The sequence below is a fragment of the Vulpes vulpes genome, chromosome 6, assembly GCF_048418805.1.
Source record: "Vulpes vulpes isolate BD-2025 chromosome 6, VulVul3, whole genome shotgun sequence".
Lineage (NCBI taxonomy): Eukaryota > Metazoa > Chordata > Mammalia > Carnivora > Canidae > Vulpes > Vulpes vulpes.
In genome coordinates, this window is record NC_132785.1 from 65,691,681 (window position 1) to 65,710,079 (window position 18,399).

The 18,399-nt window shown below is 48.0% G+C and overlaps 2 protein-coding genes across 4 annotated transcripts; both read right to left on the reverse strand.

Moving 5' to 3' along the window:
* Positions 1-6,244: 6,244 nt before the first annotated feature.
* CTSG (cathepsin G) lies at positions 6,245-8,868 on the reverse strand. Its single transcript, XM_026007486.2, has 5 exons — positions 8,739-8,868; positions 7,811-7,961; positions 7,285-7,420; positions 6,917-7,171; positions 6,245-6,493 (listed from the first exon to the last, which is right to left on the reverse strand). Exons 1-5 carry the CDS (start codon positions 8,791-8,793, stop codon positions 6,332-6,334), a joined length of 759 nt encoding a protein of 252 aa, XP_025863271.2. The 5' UTR covers positions 8,794-8,868; the 3' UTR covers positions 6,245-6,331.
* A 6,220-nt stretch (positions 8,869-15,088) lies between these two features.
* GZMH (granzyme H) lies at positions 15,089-18,248 on the reverse strand. 3 transcript variants are annotated; one of them, XM_026007642.2, is made up of 5 exons: positions 18,194-18,248; positions 16,988-17,147; positions 16,174-16,309; positions 15,906-15,971; positions 15,089-15,297 (listed from the first exon to the last, which is right to left on the reverse strand). In XM_026007642.2, the coding sequence occupies exons 1-5, from the start codon at positions 18,246-18,248 to the stop codon at positions 15,154-15,156; spliced, it is 561 nt and encodes a 186-aa protein (XP_025863427.1). In that variant the 3' UTR covers positions 15,089-15,153. The 3 variants fall into 3 exon arrangements, with proteins under 3 accessions (XP_025863427.1, XP_025863426.1, XP_025863428.1); XM_026007641.2 differs by having other exon boundaries at positions 15,714-15,971; XM_026007643.2 differs by lacking the exon at positions 15,906-15,971.
* Positions 18,249-18,399: the final 151 nt, after the last annotated feature.

Here is an 18,399-nt window from a genome sequence, read left to right on the forward strand (position 1 = left end):
TCAGCTTTTGAGTTGTCATTTGGATGGTTTGTCAACTTCCAAACTCCCTACATGCAGAACTGGCATCTGGAAGTCCCAATACTGGAAGTTTTTTAGCTCCTCAGGTAGCTAACGATGTGTAGCCAGGGCTGAGAACCACTCTGTCAGGATCTTCTCAGTGACTCTTAACTTTAGGGTCTTGCTAGTTGTATTAAGTTGGGTTGGATGCTGCCAGTTCAATGCTATTAGACTCTGGGGTTTTGTGGCCCCATAACCGAATGATCCCTATTTGACAACTTTCATATTGTCAAAAACAGTTTTGTCTTTTCTAAGACTTTATGATGTTTTGGGGTTACGTGTTTTCACTTCAAGGGCTTTCTGACAATAGCTCCTGGGACAGATAACTGCTTTTAGCTTTGGAGAATGGGAAGTTCCAGCCTTCGTTTTCAGCTTTCCTCTGCCACCAGGATCCTGTGGTATCCTAATAATCAGTCACTTTTTGGGTAACAGGGAGTGACCTATGGAAGGGAGAGGACCCTCAGGTCTCTCTGGGAGCAGTTTTCTACTTTGTAATTTCTGTACTCTGTATATCCAGCAATAGATCTGGGGTTCGGCAAATTTATGGGGGGGTGGATTGAGGCAAGAAAGGATCATAGAGATAGCCTCACCGGGACCCTTTGGAAGTGTCACTGCTGGAATAAGCCAGGCCTCTGAGGATAGGGATTGTTGTATAACATTCAGCTGAGTAAATTTTAAAGATCTAATTGGCTTTACTAATTGATTCATGAATCAGGCAGCTCTCAGGAGATACACAAAATGGAGGGTTTTTCTAGAAGGAGGGTAGGACAAGAAAGCAAAAGAAGAGGATTGTTTCAAGCCACAAGGTGGCTTTTCCTTAGGGAAAAAGCAAAGGGTCTTATCATTTAGATTACCTCATCTTCCTTAGGGGTAAGGACCTTCCATGGAGATGGCCCATGAGGCAGATTTATTGGCACTGATTGAAAAATTCCTGACTATTTAGGACTACATTTCTGGGGGAGGTTGAAACTGCAGCTAGGTTAGGTATCAAGTGCTGATTTAGGGACTCGATCTAAGTGAAGCCATTTTGGTCCTATGGTTTTCTTTTCGACAGGGTGGTCACTTAACTTTCTGGAGGGTAACCAGAACAGGATTTGCCAATAAGAACAAGAGCAGCAGCATCTTCTCGAAAGCAGACCACTTTGGTCTGAAGTGGTGTGTGTTTTCTTTTCCCAGGCTTTTCAATCCTAGAGGTGGAGTAGAAAGGGGTAGGCTCAGTGGCCACCAATTTCCTCCTGGTTCTTTGATTCTCAAGAGATGAGCCTCCACCATATCCCTCTTCCCTCACACAGAGAGGTCTTTATGGTGAAGTTGTGCCAGGAACCACATTTCTTGTTGATAGCAAGACCGTATTCACAGGAGAAAACCCTAGACTTAGTGAATGAAGGAAGGAGCTTTGGTATTAGCCAGAAATGGTATTCTCTTTCCCTAAGTCAGATCCTCCAAGAGGAAGACCCACTTAGGCCTTGGATTTGTGAGTAGGTAAGTGTTGCACTTCCTAAAAGAGCATGCATCTACCCAAACCTACTCTTTGTAGAGCTTCATTTTTTGATAGTTTGAGTGCTTTTCATTTGTTTGTTTGTTTTTTGGTATAAACCAAGAGTATCAAGCATCGGTCTCTCCTAAAACACACTAGTCGGGAGCCTAGTCGTCCATCAACTTTTGGGTAGTTTCAGGCAAAATTTCAAAGTGTTGGTGCTGAGACTGATGACCAGAGAACGAGGATGAAGTGGAGATGGAGTGTTGACAAGAATTCTGGGAAGATAAGGTAATGACAGAGTTGGAAAGTTTGAGGAGGGGTTTGACAGACCAACACACTTGAGTTCATGGTGTGGTCCCAGCTTGCCCAGATGAAGCTAATGTTGTTCTCAACTTCCTGACATCTCAAAGGTTTAAGAGGCCCCACTATCAAAGTAGTTGGTGGCATGCAGGTGTTTGTCAAGAGGATGTTTAGCTTGATGAAATCAGGAATCAGTGTAATGTGGGCTTGTAAGAGTAGAGCTGCAAGTCAAAATGAATATGATGCTTGAATATAATTCATTCTGTTCCTATGCAAAAAAGAGAAGAATGTTCTCAAGAGGCAGGCAGATCATTTAGTATCACTGTGAAAGGGAACAAGTAACATGACAAGATTTTACTCTATCATAAGACAGAGATAACACAGCATTGCTATTTTAATTCTATGTGGGCCCTGTCTACTTAATCTTCATGTATTTAATGTTCCTTAGAACATTAATATACATAATGATATACAGTTTTTTGTATATTAAAACAACACAATAAGATATCCAACAAAATGTAAATCTCTAGGACAAGATGTAAAAAATTGTTTAAGATAGTATATTTTTATCATACATGTTAATTGTTTAATTCATATTAAAAGTAGTTACTAGTGGGCAGCCCAGGTGGCTCAGTAGTTTAGCATGCCTTTGGCCCAGGGCGTGATCCCAGAGACCTGGGATCACGTTGGGCTCCCTGCATGGAGCCTGCTTCTCCCTCTGCCTGTGTCTCTGTGCCTCTCTCTCTCTGTCTCTCATGAATAAATACATAAAATCTCTTAAAAAAATTAGTTACTAGTGGCCACAGTAAATACTCCTATTGTGGATTAGTTTTAAAATAGCATATGAGGGATCCCTGGGTGGCGCAGCGGTTTGGCGCCTGCCTTTGGCCCAGGGCGCAATCCTGGAGACCCAGGATTGAATCCCACGTCAGGCTCCCGGTGCATGGAGCCTGCTTCTCTCTCTGCCTTTGTCTCTGCCTCTCTCTCTCTCTCTCTGTGTGACTATCATAAATAAATAAAAATTAAAAAAAAAAAGAAATAATAAAATAGCATATGATAAGAGAACATTATATAATAAAGAATAAAATAAATTTTCAAAAACACCTAGGTAAACGTTCAATCTTAAAGAAGTAACTTAAATATGTGTAATTATTACGTATATTATTATGTTTTGCTTTTCGTTGTCTATTTTGACTAAGTCCCCAGTTAGCATTCTGAAAACTAGTGTCCCTGGGAGAAATATACTAGGGTGAATTTTAACCTCTGTACCTGTTTGGAGGGGGCAACATAATGTTTCTCCTAAGACTGGGTTGGCAGGGAAGGATGCAGAACACACCACCCTGGGTGGGCAGAAGTGCAAGCGCAAATGGTGGGGTTTGGATGGGCAGAGATGGGGTGTCCCTAGTGCTCCCATCTTCGGTGTTTTCTACCTCTCAGCACTCCTGCTCTTTGGAGCAGCTGTCTGGAGGTGAATTGCACTTTCTGTCCAGGCTGGGATGAGGTCCCAGGTCCTTCGCATTCTGGTCCCATTTCTACAGCATCTCTGTTGACTCAAGGTCAGGGCTGTCCTGTGGTCCCCTGCAGAGGTGACAGAGACCATGCTACTCAAAGAACCCCAGCCCTCAATATCCCTATCCTCTAACACTCTGTACCTGTCCAACTTGCTCTTGGGGCACCCTCCTTTCCCCTAAACGAACTGGGACATCATTGTCAAGGTCACCAGCCCTCACCTCTGTGACTCTGCTATAGTTATGATGAATTGCCAGTGTCTAGTTTCTCCTGACTGTCTCCTGGGGCAGAGGCACAGGTCTCTCTGTAAGCAGCAAGTCTGCCTGAGCTATTAGTTTGGGAGAGAAGTTCCCGGTGACATTTCTGCGTGTGAGCTTGTCATGGTTTTATGACTTTTCAGTCAAATCAGGAGGGCCTGTAACACAGAATCTACATTGAAGAAAGAAAGTGGGGTGGACTGAGTCCTCTTGTACTAGTTTTGTGTGCAAAATACTTTCTTACTAAAGTTCTCTGCTAAGGCTTACTTAATAGGGAAGAGTACAGACCTACGGAGGGGTGGGGGATGCACTTGGCTTCTGGGATGATCATGATGGGAGTTGTCTTCCTGAGATGAGCATTGTGAGGTCTGTAGAAACCTTCCCAGTAGGGCAGCTGGAGGTAGAGAGCTGCCTTGGAAGTGCTGACTGGCAGAGAAAGACATGGAGATGAGTCTGCCCTGGTGTTTACTTGGCACTGAGTCCAAGTGAGGCTCTGGGGCTCTAAGTAATGTCACAGAGAGGGAGAGCTGAATGGACTTTTGCATCGCTCTCCCCTCCCCCTTCCCCACCTCCAAATATCCTTTCTATTTGCCAGGGCAAACGCTTAATAATGAGACTATTATCCCCCAGAGCAAGCAAATAATAGATGATTCCTGTGGGTAGATGGTAGCAAATATAGAGAGTGCCTGAGTATTGTCAAAGATGCAATGTTGATTAAAATTTTGTTGATACATGGCTTACACTGAATATTATAGGCAAATGACTTTCTGATAAAAAAATAGCCATACAATAATGATTAAATTTACCAAAGTATTTTTGGAGCTAGCCAGTTAGACTTGATGAAATATGTGTTCAGTGATTATTTCATTTAAGATTATGGAAACTGCAAAAGTTCAGATGGTAAGTGTTACACCGCAAGGAGTAATTATAATATTCTGATGGATGTGAAAAAAAAATCCCAGCTTATTCTTTAAAAAAATTTTATTTATTTATTAATAAATAAAGAGAGACACACAGAGAGAGGAAGAGACATAGGTAGAGGGAAAAGCAGGAGAGCCTGCTGCGGGACTTGATCCCAAGACCCTGGGATCACAACCTGAGCCAAAGGCAGATGCTCAACCACTGAGCTATCCAGGTGCCCCCCTCCCAACTTATTCTGTACAGTTATCTTAAGATGTTTAGAGTATGGCTTAAAGTATGTGATTTTCGTAAGGTTTTTTAAAAAATATTTATTTATAAAGAGATACAGAGAGAATGAGAGGCAGAGACACAGGCAGAGGGAGAAGCAGGCTCCATGCAGAGAGCCCAACGTGGGACTCGATCCAGGGTCTTCAGGATCACACCCCGGGCTGCAGGCGGCGCTAAACTGCTGCGTCACCGGGGCTGCCCTCGTAAGGTTTTATTGGAATATAATAGATATAGACAGTCATGTGCTAATTTTTAGGGTACAAGTCAACATTTTGTGTGGAGTTTGGTATAAGTTTAGATATGAAAATTAGAAAATGATAGCAGTGGTCTGTAATTCATTGGGGGATGATGTGGCTTAAGGGTTTAAGAGAAGAACATTGGCTGTCCATAGGCACTTGGGTTGTTTGCGTCTCCTGGCCATTGTGAATAGCAATGCTGTAAATGTGAGTGTTTGGTAGCTATTTTAAGCGAGCAAATCTTTATTTTTTTCTTCCTTCTAGTACATGTATGGCTTAATCTTTTTTTTTTTTGGCATTTATTTATTTATTTATTTATTTATTTATGATTTTATTTATTTGAGATAGAGAGCATGAGCAGGGGGAGGGAGGGGCAGAGGGAGAGGAAGAAGCAGATTCTCCACTGAGCAGGAAGCCCAACACCAGGCACCATCCCGAGACCCGGAGATCATGACCCAAGCTGAAGGCAGACATTTAATCAACTGAGCCACCCAGCACCCAATTTTTTTGCATCTAGATATCTAAGGTATTTGAGGTTTATTTTGGCTTATAGTGGGAGGAATTGGGTCCAATTTTACCTTTTTTCCCCATAAAATCATTTCCTAGCGATTTGCTACCTTTATCAAATATTAAATTGAGTCTTGTATGGAATATAAATTCTGCCCCTTTGGTCTGCTTGTCCTACACATAGCACTGGCATACAGTTTTAGACTATTTTAATATCTCGTAGGGAACTCTCTGGTAGGGTGGAGAGTAGAGAGCTTTGCCCAGGGGGGAGATGCATCTTTCTGCCTTCTCCAAGGTGATGGTGATGGTGGTGGGGGGTGGGCAAGAGAAATGGGGGAATGGTTGGCTTGGAGCAGGGGAAGAAGCTCATCCTGATCCTCATGATGGTGTGAGGGGTTAATTTGTCCTGGAGTAGAATTCCATTTTCTGTTTTTTTTTTTTTTTTTTCTTTAAGATTTCATTTATTTATTCATGAGAGACACACACAGAGAGGCAGGAACACAGGCAGAGGGAGAAACAGGCTCCATGCAGGAAGCCCGATGCGGTATTCGATCCCAGGACTCCAGGATCATGCCCTGAACCAAAGGCGGACCTCCAACCGCTGAGCCACCCCAGCGGCTCAAGAACCCCATTTCCTAGAGGAGCTCAGACTGTTCTAGGATGCGTTTGTTGTGTACTGAACGATGTTTAATGAGCACATGAGAAATCAGTTATTTCCATCCTAGACATGGACATTTATTAAGGCTCTGGCACCCGCCCCGGGAGCCGCTACAGAGCAGAGTCAGTCACAGCTGGGTCTAGGGCTGGCACTGCTGTTGGAAGCGTCTCATTGTTCTCCTTACCCAGGGCATGAAGGCCGAAATCCTGGTGAAGACTGCTGGAGGAGTCCCCCTCCTATCTCCATAGGAGACAATGCCCTGGGCCACCCCGTTACACACCAGGGGGCCTCCAGAGTCACCCTGCGGGCATGGAGAGGAAGAGACCCTAAGCCAGGCTTACCCCCACTCCTGCAGCCCTAAGGCCTGGCTCTCAGAGGAAGCTGCTGCTGCTGGCGGTGGTGGTGCGGGGTAGGGGGTGGTGGGTTTTGAAATGGGAGGGCGCTGGAGGTATGGAAGTCAACCTTCTGGATCTTTCCATGGCTGGGCTTCAAGCCTGGCTACAGTTACCGCCTCTAGCCCAAGTCAAAGTACCTTCACCTTCTGCAGGAAAACCCTGCACATGTTTAGGATGCACGGCCAGTGCTCCTCCCTTCGCCCCAGGGACCAGATTGATGGCTAAGCCCCCGCCGCACTCCGCTCTGCCCGCACCACACCGGGGCCTGGGGATGTAGCTACTGCCCAGCCTGCCCGGGGCCCTGTGCCCCCCCCCCCCTCCCGCCTTACCAAGAAGGCGGACTTCCCGGCCCTTGGGCTTCCCACACAAATCTGCGTTTGGCCGTTGAAGAAACTGAAGCGACGGGAGCACCTCGAATTGTTCTGCACGGTCAGCTGCACCTCATGGAGTCTGTCCGTTCTCCTGTTGAGGCCCAACAGGCCCCAGCCCGCCACCGTGCACGTGGCCCCGGGTCTCAGCCGGGCCTGCGCCCGAGGCAGGGGCACCGGCCTCACCTGGCGCGTGCGCCTCATTCTGTTGGCCAGCTGGGGAGGGGGCAGCGCTCAGCCCCGCCGCGCCCGCGCCCGCACCCCGCCCTGCGGCCCTGCTGCCTCCCCCTCCCCTCCCCCGCGCCCGGAGCCGCCGGCTGGGGCGGTACCTGCAGTAGCATGATGTCGTTCGCGGTGGTCCGGGGATTGTATCTGGGGTGTCGGATGGCCCTGCGCGCAGTGGTGCGCTGCTGGGCTCGTTCCCGCCTCCCGACGTCGTGGGCTCCCAGGGTCACGGTGATGCGGCTGCAGGGGACAGGTGGCCCAGAGGTAGGTGCGAGCCCCGGGAGCTCCGCCCGCCGGCTCAGCGGGGCAGGTGGACAGCCCAGGGCGGCAAGGCCGCAGCTGAGGCAGTTGAGGGGACAGGAGGGGCCCAGGGGCCCAGCTCTGAGCTGAGGGTGGTGGGGGCCGGGGTTTGCTTCCCCTTGAATAAGCTGAGAAATAGCTTGAATTCCTATTTTGAACCCCAGCATGTGTCTGCATCTCCCCCTCGTGCTCTTTTGATCATGCCCTCCTTTTCCCCTCATTCACCCGGTCGCCGCCTCCAGAGCCCCTCTGGTCTCCCGCATCCCGGGAGCCGCGCTGGGCTCTGCAGCGCCAGCGGTAGTGGCCGAGCGGGAACCCTGCGCCGCTCACCTTCCCCAGCAGTGAGCTGCGGTCAGCACAAAGTCTTCTCTCACCAGGAAACCCCCGCAAGCGATGGAGCCGCCGTTTGGAGACCGGATTTGGAGATACGCCATGTAGGGGCGGGAATGAGGCCTGGCCTCTCGGCCTCCGATGATCTCCCCTGGAAGGAAGCGGGGGCACTTACCTCCGTGCTCTCCGAACCCGCAGTGCGGGCACCAGGAGGGCAGCTCCAGAAAGGCCGGCAGATGGGGAGGCGGGAGAGATGATACAGCTACTGGGAAGGAGGAATGGGGGTGAGAATTGGGTCTGCAGGGCACCGCACGTTGGGACAGGGCTCGTGGGTTCTGCAGGAAGCACTGCTGGCTCCCCATCCCGGAATTCGGCTTCCGGCTCCCAGGAGAGCAGCCCAGCCCCGGCTCCAGGCAGGGTCAGCCTTGGGCTCCCATGGTGAGGAGAGATGCTCTGCTGCTGGGTGGCAAGTCAGGAGCCCTTTGGAGAGGCTTCTCCCCAAGTTCCTTGGTACTTTCTTCCTCAGGGAGATTCCCGGGTCCCTCTGAGACCTGCTCAGGGCCCCTCATGACCAGCACCAGTCTGAGTTTTCAGAATCTAGACATGAGCCAGTGGTAGTTATTGTGCATTCTTATTGCCTACACTCAGACTGGTGGACTGCAGAATGGATTTTTCTACATATATGCTATGTGCTGGGGCAATTCCAAGAGTTTTTTTTTTTTTTTTTTTTTTTTTTTTTATGTACACTGACTTAATCCTCATAGAACTCTAGGAGGTATGCACTGGTATTCTAATTTATAAATGAGGAATCCGAGGCGCTGTGAATTCAAACAACTTGCCCAATGATACAGAGTTAGGAGCTATCTAGGCAGTCTGGCTTGAGGGTCCCGGAGAAGGGTCAGGCCTGAGATTGAGGATGGTCACTCACCTGCCCCAGCCCCAGGGGGTAGAAGAAAGGCCACCAGGAACAGGAACAGTGGCATCTTCTTGGGAAGGCTGCCCCAGTCAGGTGCTGTGGGGTGCTCTCTCCTGCCAGACTTGTAGCCCCTGAGAGAGGAAGGAAGTCGGGGTGGGGGTGGGGGTGGGGCTCGAGAACGGTCCCATTCTCCTGCTGGTGTGATAGGTTTCATCATCCAAGGCTGCCCAGGAGGCTGGCCCACCAACTGCCAGTGACCTAGGGAAGAGTGTAGTCTAGGTCAACATCACAGTCTCCTGCACAGCTGCTAGGTCAGTGCTGGCAGCACAAATGGGAACCTGGGGCGACAGAGAAGGGGACTTGGGGTGCTGTGTCCCAGAACCCTAAACCCACCAAATTCAATAATACCTTAACAATGTATGAAAGCCAGTAGCTGCCTATCTCCTCGGTTTCCAAACTCTCTAGGATTAGAGCCTTAGTCCTTTGGAACTTCAGAGTTTCTCTTAATAAAAATCACATTTCCTAGATTACTTATTTAATTTATACCTTAGTAAGGTGTGGACATGGGTGAATGACAGATGGGTGTGGATGGTGGTGGAATGCAGTGAGGGCACCAGGAGTAAGTTGGAGGAAGCAAAAGAGGGATGAGGAAGCCTGCCTGTCTTTACCCTTTGGCCCCTGGACACCTCCCCCGCATTCCGCTGCTATCTTTGCTGCTCCCACTTCTTCTTCTTCTTCTTCTTCTTTTTTTTTTTTTTTAAGAATTTATTTATTTATTCATGAGAGACAAAGAGAGAGAGGCAGAGACAAGCATAAGGGGAAGCAGGCTCCCTGCAGGGAACTTGATGTGGGACTTGATCCCAAGACCCCGGGATCATGCCCTGAGCTGAAGGCAGAAGCTCAACTACTGAGCCACCCAGGTGTCCCATGCTGCTCCCACTTCTTTCTGGAAGGTGTCAAGGAAGACTGAGTAGCTCTCCTGAGTGGGCGCAGGGCATTCCCAGGGAAGGAAGAGGGAAGAACAAGGCTGTACTGCTGCTAATTACTTTATCAGGACGCTTGAGCCCCAACAAACTCTCAGTGAAAATGATGACACAGTGGAACAGACACATTTCTGTTTTCTGGCTTCCTACTCAAGGTGAGGACCTCTGTGTGCCAGAAGGTACCTTGCATACAGAAAAAGCCTAGAGACTTGCTTTTGTTGAGAACAGTCAGACCCTAGCTGGAAGAAAAACAACTAAAGAAAAACTCCTTTTCATCGGAGTTAGAAGTCCAATTAACGTAATCCCCATGCTCTGCCCCAGGGGCTTCTGGGAAGGAAATGCATGCCTGCTGTGCTGTTGGTAATATGTAGAGAACCCTCACTCCACATCAGGAGGAAGGCGTTTGCAGACCATGGCAGAGTAACACAGACACCCTCAAAAATACTCAGAAGGTTCTGTGGATGCACAGAAAAACATTGTAATACAGTATAATTTTTGCAAAAATTTCAATTAAAATTTAATACAATTCTTAAACCTTTATGGAATGTGAGAGCTCCACTTGAAAAGCTTATGAAAATTAAGGATCCTCTCCTTACATATAAATACACATGATTTTCACAGCTACAAAGAACTTAATCCCTTTTCTGATGCATGCTTAATGATTGCAACCTCATGAAATTTCTTTATGCATCTGAAGAGAAAATATTATAACGCCTTATTAATGCCTTAGCATTAGAGGTGATTTTAAATTATTGTTACTTAACTTTTTCAACACTTTGTTTTAAAACAATTAATCTAACTTTTTAAAAATTAAAAAAAACTTTAAAAATTTTATTTATTCATGAGAGACACACAGAGAGAGGCAGAGACATAGGCAGAGGGAGAAGCAGGCTCCCTGTGGGGAGCTCGATGTGGAACTTGATCCCAGGACCCCGGGATCAAGCCCTGAGCCAAAGGCAGAAGCTCAACTACTGAGCCACCCAGGCATCCCTAACTTTTTTTAAAAAAAGATTTTATTTATTTATTTGAATAAATTTTATTTATTTATTTGAATGAGAGAGAGAGAGAGAGAGAGAGAGAGCGCGCGCGCGCGAGAGGAGGTGGGTGGGAGGGGCTCAGCAGGGTGAGGGGAGTCTGCTAAAGTTTCTCTCTCCCTCTCCGTCTACCCCTCCTCTGCCATGTACACAAATACACACACACACACTCTCAGAAATAAATAAATAAATCTTAAAACAACCACAACAAAAAAGTCACAATGGTAAGTTAATTCTGGGGTTGGAGGGCAGAGAGGGTATTTTGATTGGGAGGAGACACATAGAGGGTAGTTTCTGAAATTTGGCCATCGTTTGAATTTTGTTCACTTTACATGTGTGTATATTTTGCAATAAAAATTTTTTTAGAAATCTGTTTGCCAGGGTTGGGGATTAGAGAGAACATTTGGACAGAGAATGGAATGTGGGAGAATAAATATGGGCACATATGTTTTTAATGTTTTTATTTTCTATTTTAATAAAATTGTGATATTGGAACAAGTAAAACTGTGATACATTTCACAATATTCATAGGTGGTTACATTTACTTTTGACTGTTTTATTACATTTCCGTCAGTTACAATATTTTTCTCCTTTGGGAGGTTGGGACATGAAAGTAGGATGTTTCCCACCTCCTCTTGGGGGGGCCCCCTTGTGCATACAGCCAAAATGCAAATCTTCTGGGCAGGCAGTTAGTTGCCTGCTGAGGCTGGGCCACTTCCCTCCCTCCTTCCCTTTGATACTGCTCTGGTCAGAAACCAATCTGGGTGCTTTTGGCATTGTGGGAGACCGTTGTACTACTGGGCCATTCCGGACATTCTCAGTGCTGCCTTAACATCACATTTAGAAGGATAGATGGAAGCTCCTTGGGAGGTCTACTGATGAGCTTGTGATATTTTTCTGGAGTGCCAGTGTGGAAAGAAGCCCGTGTCTTCTCTATTGTCTACACACACACACACACACACACACACACACACACACACAAACATGTCTGCTGTGAGTGAGATCCTTTCTTGCCAAGGACTGGCTTGTGCTGTGTGCTCCAGCAGGAAGGAGTAGGTGACAAAGGAAATTCTATGGGATCTGCATACAATCTCCCCATCAGAGTAAGTGAAGGGGATAGAGGGACCCAGAAACCCTGAATGTGGCAGAGAAAACTTTGAAAAGAGGTTCAAGGCCCTCAGTATTTCCTGGCAGAAAAGCTTACTTTGAGCTGAGTAGCTGACCCTGGGGCCCTGGGTAAATGTAAGATAAGAGGTGGAGGTGAGCATATTCCCTGAGACTCTCTTCTCCAAAAGCTTAGACCATCCAACTCTTCAGCAATAGGAGATCAGTAATATTAATTCTGATATATTCATGGGATGAAATGCTATCCAGCCATTAAACAGCATCATGTTTTTAAAGACAATGGAGCACTTTACATCATCTGATATTAAGTGGAAAAAGTAGAATGTGGAAGGATGCATACAATTTGATACTAATTTTGTTTTCTAAAGATTTATTTATTTATTCATGAGAGATACAGAGAGAGAGGCAGAGAGAGAAGCAGGCACCCCACGGGGAGTCTAATGCAGGACTCAATCCCAGGATCCTAGGATCACAACCTGAGCCGAAGGCAGATGCTCAGCCACTGAACCACCCAGGCACCCCAATACTAATTCTGTTAATAAAGATCAACAGCCAGAACAATCATTTTATGACTCTTATTTTCCCTTTTATATTATCCAATTTTTTTCTATAAGTATGTGTTAGTTTATAGGCAGAACAAAATTTAGGGCCAATGAGCCTTACAAACAGCAAACAAACGCTATAAATTGTGGCAGAGGTGAGCTAGCAGTTTAGCAAAACAGCTTCCTCTTTTTCCAGAGGACCTAGGTGCATCTCGTTGTCCAGCCTCACTTGAAGTTAGGTATGACTGTGTGACTGCATAGCAAACCGGATGTGAGTGGAAATGGTGTAGGTACCCTCCAGAGCTGGCCTATCTCCTGCCCCCATGCCTGACCATCTAGGTTCTTCCCCTACCTGGGTTTGCCCCAGATGAACACCGGGAACTTGGGAGCCATCTTTAGAAGCCTGCATCTGGGTTCCTTAATCATGGGCACACATGTAATTTATTGTCCCAGCTGGGACCCTTGAGAGTGCAAAGGGGCACTACTCACCATTCATCTTGGACCATGTGTGAGCAAGAAATAGGGTTCTATTGTGTTAGTCACTGAACTGGTAAAGTCTATTTGGTAGACTAGTTAGGGTTATTTTAACTAACACATGTACCCACTTACTTAAGCCTACTTTTTCTGACATGGAATATTTTCTTTAATAAAATTGTTTAATAATTATAAAATTTAAATATCAAATACATTAAAAAAGAGGAAGAAAAAAAGTCAGCCTTAATCCTACCAGCCAACCCACCATTGTTTATATATATTACAATTATACATATTTATATATAATTAATATATTATATATAATATAAAAATATAGAATTATATCATATATAATACATATATTAAATTTTCCATATATAATATATATTTCCCATATATAAAAATATATACATATATTTTTTCCATATATAATTAATAGATATATTTCCAGCTAGGTGTTTTTCAATACTCATATAGGTGTTATTATAATGTATTTGGGTTTTTTTTCAAGATTTTATTCACTTATTCATGAGAGACACAGAGAGAGAGAGAGAGAGAGAGAGAGAGAGAGAGAGGTAGAGACACAGGCAGAGGGAGAAGCAGGCTCCATGCAAGGAGCCTGAAGTGGGACTCGATCCCAGGACCCTAGGATCACGCCCTGGGCCAAAGGCAGGCACCAAACCTCTGAGCCACCCAGGGATCCCCAATGTATTGGTTTTGAATCCCATAGTTTAAATTATCCAACATAAACATCTTCCTCATTTTATTAAATATATGTTGATGAATATTGTTTTAAAATCTCATTCGTATTAGGGCGCCTGGGTGGTGGTGTCTGCCTTTGGCTCAGGTCATGGTCCCGGGGTCCTGGATCAAGCTCCACATGGGGCTCCCTGCTCAGTGGGAAGTCTGCTTTTTCATCTTTTGCTACTCCTCCCTCCTATCCTCGTCTCAGGACATGGCCTCTACCATGCATAGATTGGAAACCTCAGGACCTGTGGGTCTCTAACTTTTTTCCAATTTCTCATTGCCCTTCTGGAACCAAACAAAATCATGCCTGTGAAACTGTAGTGGGTGATACAGATAAAATTCAGAGATTTTAGTTATTTTCAGGACAAGTTTTCTCACAGATTCTAAATATAGATCCTTTGTGCCAAACCTGAACTGCTTGGTGGAAAGAGAAGAACCAGGGGAATTTAGGAGACATTTCTTACTAAGTTTCCCAACGGCAGGGACAGAGCCCATCTTGTGCCTGGCACAAAAACAGAGATCTGACATTTGATCTGCTGACGGATGGCATGTGGTACTTTACAGGCCCAGAGCCTGGAGGCTCTAGCTCACAAAGCTGCCATAACCCAGGCTGCCAGCAGGGAGACTTGTGGTCTTGAGACAAGGCCAGGCTGAAAGGGGCTGAGGCTATTGAGTGACTCCACAGGCTATAGCAGGGTCACTATAAGCCCTTGGGGGTGGGGATGCTGGTTTGGACTGAGGGGCTCAGCTGGTCCTACCCTTTGGGAGGTGGGTATTGGCTCCTCGGATAGGCATCTGGCAGGCTGGCAGCTCAGATGTGCCAGGATAGAAAATAGAGGCTGTTGTGGGATGGCCAGCCAGGGAGGAGCTTGACTAAATTCAGTGCTGACCCCTGGGCAAGGCATGGAAGGGAAACCAGGGTGAGGCTGGTTTCTCAGCCTCCTAACCTGCACACAGTCTTGCCTGTAGGAGAAACCTGCGTGCCCCCACCCCCCTTCCCCACTGCAGAGAGAGAGAGCCCGTGGAAACAGGACACCGAGTGCCTGTGGCATGGCCCTCTGGCCTCCTGGATCCCTGGAGTTACTGACCAAATTGTTGGATTGGTGATGGTGGTTGGCTTAGAGAAGTTGAGAAATTTCTAAGTCCCAGAGAGGATACTTTTTGGGGACAGAGGATCGTCCTTCTATAGTAGAGTTTAGGCTGAACCTTTGTAGAGGGCTAAGCACCAAAGAGGTGTTATTGAGAAACTGATGAGAAACTGGACATCATAGGGTTTAGGGAGGGCGGAGGGCTGGAAGAGGCAGGAAAGCCTGGAATTGGCAGCAGAAGATTATCTGGAGTGATGTTGCTGCATACTCGAGGTAGTTCAGTGAATCAGTAAGATCTTAGTCATATTCTCTCTAGAGATCCATTTACTATGGCCCTGCAATCCCTACCCCCGACCCCCCAGTCCCAAGGAATTCTTGCCTCTGCCCCAGAAAAGATGGCCAAGCACAGAGGGAGGTTAATCTCATGCCTGCTGTTAGAGGTGCTTTATTGTTCTCTTTATCCAGGGCAGGAAGTGTGAGATCTTCATGAAGACCCCTGGAGGTGTCCCATCATTTTTTCCATAGGAGAAAATCCCCTGGACCACGTTGTTACACACGAGGGGCCCCCCAGAGTCCCCCTGTGGGCAGAAGGAGGAAGGACTGAGCTGGCTTCTGGTGGTCCCGCCCTCCCCACTACCCTGGGGATGAGTGGTCTGTGTTAGGGGGCTGCATGGGTGATTGGGCCCAGGGCAGGCCCTGTCCCTTCTCTCAGTCCCTGGGCTCTAGCTTGGCACTGACTGCTCTTTCCAATGCCACCCAGGCCAAACCTCTCTCTCCAATCCCCAGGGAACCTCAGGTGGTAATGCTGCTGTGGGATGACTGATCCTCCCCCTACTCCCGGCCTGACCCCCTTGGGGAAAAACTGAAGACTGGATTTGTGGACCTAGCTGCCTAAGCTCTAGGCTGAGGAACGAACATATGGCCACTCTCAACCCCCGACCTCTCCAGTTTCCTCCCTCCTGGGGCCTGTCTAGGCGGACGCTGGAAGCCTGACCTTGAAGCCGGTCTTCATCTTCTTTGGGTCTCCTACACAAATATGGGTGGCTCCCATATAATAGTCGTGGAAGATGGATCTGCACTCCCAATCTGTCTGCACTTCCAGTGACACCTCCTGCAGAGTGGTTGCTAAGGTGTCCATCGAGATCCGGCCCCAGCCGGCCACGCTGCACACCTGTCCTGGCCTCACCCGGGCCTTGCCCCTGGGCAGGGGGAGAGTCTTCACAGCCGCAGTCAACTTGGCCTTCCTCTCCAGCTGACGGGAAGAGGTAAGAGAGTCCAGCTCAGCCAGTGGCCTCTGGGCCTGACACCCCGATGAGGCGGCAGTGTCTTCTCTCTCCCGTGAGCCTCTGGGACTGGACAGGTGGCCAGCATGGGAAGGATGGCAGGGACAGGTCCCAGTGGGAGGGAAACAGCCTGGACCCAGGAAGGCAAGAGCTGCAGGGAGGTTTCCTTACCAGCAGTAACATGATGTCATTGGAGTAGTTCTTTGGACTATAGTCTGGGTGGGGGATGGCTCTTCTCACGGGGATGACCTGCTGGGTCTTCTCCTGTTCCTTGATGTTGTGGGCGCCCAGGGTGACTTTGATGGAGCTGCACAGAGAGCAGAGTGGGGTGTGGGGGTGTGGAGTCACAGGGTACAGCCTGGGAGTCGAGAGGGCAGGTGGCAGCCAGGGCAGGGCAGCTGAGAGGGCAATCAAGGTGATAGATGGGAGGCAGCCTGGGTTGCTCAGCAGTTTAGCGCTGCCTTCAGCCCAGGGCCTGATCCTGGAGACCTGGGATCGAGTCCCATGTTAGGATCCCCGCATGGAGCCTGCTTCTCCCTCTGCCGGTGTCTCTGCCTCCCCCTCTCTCTCTCTCAGGAATAAATAAATAAAATCTTAAAAAAAAAAAAAAGGTGGCTGATGGGTCCTGGATCCTTTTTTTTTTTCAATGACACTGAAGGTAGGGCTTTTGGCAGCTTCCTTTGCCCTCAGGCAATATCATGAAATCACTCTGAGTTTGCACTTTAGCTCTAAGGCATGCTTTGCATCCTCCATTGCTGCTCTATTTGCCTGGTATGGTCCCTCCCTTCTCAGCCTTGCCGCTTACTCTCACATCTGACCCTCTGACCCCAAAGCTTACCAGCTACCTCTCAGCCTTTCATTGCCCCAGCCATGCTCTCAGCTAGTTCCCAGGAGCCCCAGGTGCTTCCCTGGGCTGTAGCCCTTGGGAATCCGACAGGGATCCCTGTAGGTGTCTCAGACGTGTGGGCTGGCTGCTGCCTCTCACCTTCCCCAGCAGTGAGCAGCCGTCAGAACAAAGTCCTTGTGCACGAGGACACCACCACACCTCTTCTTACTGTCATTATTATTGTCCTTATCCAGAAACTGAACAAACGCCATGTAGGGCCGGGAGTGGGGCTTGGCCTCATGGCCCCCGATGATCTTCTCTGAAAGAAAAAACTGGGAGATGGGGTACCTGGGGGTGGCTGTGGTCAGGAGAGAAGGCTCAGGAAGGTAGTGATCGAGGGTGGGGTCTGTAGTGCCCTGTGGATCCCTGGTTCTTGTAGCAGGATGACCTTTCTTGAGCCTCAAGCCTCAGAACCCCACTGAGAAGGGGGCAGGGCCTGTTCTCTACATCCCACTTCAGATACATGTTTGGTGGAGATAAGATCTATCTTTAAGATCATGGAGTCCCAGAGGATCTTGGAGTCCCAGATGCCATTTTCTAATAAGTTTCCTATGAGTTATGGAGTTGGATTTTCTAATATCCCCATGTTCTAGGGCCTAGCATCCGAGGGTCCCAGTAGACATTTTTAGGTTGCACAAAGGGATGGTCTTCAATGAGCTTCTGGCTGAGGTTGGGTGGAGACAGTGCTGGTGGGATTCGATGCCACAAGAATGGAAGACGGCACTGCTGGAGACAGTGGAGCAGCCACCAGCCAGGGCAGGCAGGGGGAGGTGATGCCAACAACGGGCTGCACAGGGCGGGCAGAGCTTTGGGTGTAGTCATCTAACTGCTGCTGAGGTCAATGGCGCCCTGGGCTCCTCTCCCGGGCAGGACTGAGTGGCTAGAAACAAGTACTGAGACATTTAACTGGCTCTTTATGCTGGGTTCAGTGACAAATCCCGTTACTGCAACTGGTCTGCCTGAGCTTACCTTTCCTGGGTTGGAATGCGAGCTTTTGATTGCCTGTCTTTCATAGCTTCATATCTTCTGCCAAATGCCTTTCTCCAAACAACTCACTTTCCAAATGATAAGAGGGAGGCTAACCCCTATTAACCCTTTTAGTGAACACCCTGGCTGCTGGCCTTCTTTGGTGAGCATCTGTCCAGCCTCAGACCTGTTAGTCTGGGTTTGGGGTAGAGCTGGGCTTCAGAAAGTCCCCAGGCTCAAATTGAGGACAATCCCTGACTGTGCTGGGCTGAAGGTCAAGAAGAGTACAGGGGGTTTGTGGAATGGGCTCAAGTCTCTGGAATAGGGACAGTCACTCACCTGTCTCAGCCCCAACAGGCAGAAGAAGGGCCAACAAAAGGAGGAGTGGCTGCATCTTCCCTGAAGGCCTGCCCAGGTCAGAGAAGCTGGTCTTTCTTCCTTCCAGATACAAAGCCCTGAGGGGAACAATAGAGGGGTGGCTCACTGATCTTCTAGGCCTCTTCAACTTATGCTCCTCTACAGCTGGATGTTATCATATAAGATGG

Coding starts and splice junctions, on each gene's coding strand:
- CTSG (XM_026007486.2), bottom strand. CDS start 8,793: ATGCCACTGTTCCTGTTCCTGGTGGCCTTTCTTCTACCCCCTGGGGCT. Junction 7,962..8,738: donor ACCCCCTGGGGCTGGGGCAG/GTGAGTGACCAT, acceptor GCTTCCTTCCAG/GGGAGATCATCGGAGGCCGA. Junction 7,172..7,284: donor ACGACATCATGCTACTGCAG/GTACCGCCCCAG, acceptor CCCCCTCCCCAG/CTGGCCAACAGAATGAGGCG.
- GZMH (XM_026007641.2), bottom strand. CDS start 18,248: ATGCAGCCACTCCTCCTTTTGTTGGCCCTTCTTCTGCCTGTTGGGGCT. Junction 17,148..18,193: donor GCCTGTTGGGGCTGAGACAG/GTGAGTGACTGT, acceptor TTTTTCTTTCAG/AGAAGATCATCGGGGGCCAT. Junction 15,298..15,713: donor AGATGAAGACCGGCTTCAAG/GTCAGGCTTCCA, acceptor TTCTGCCCACAG/GGGGACTCTGGGGGGCCCCT.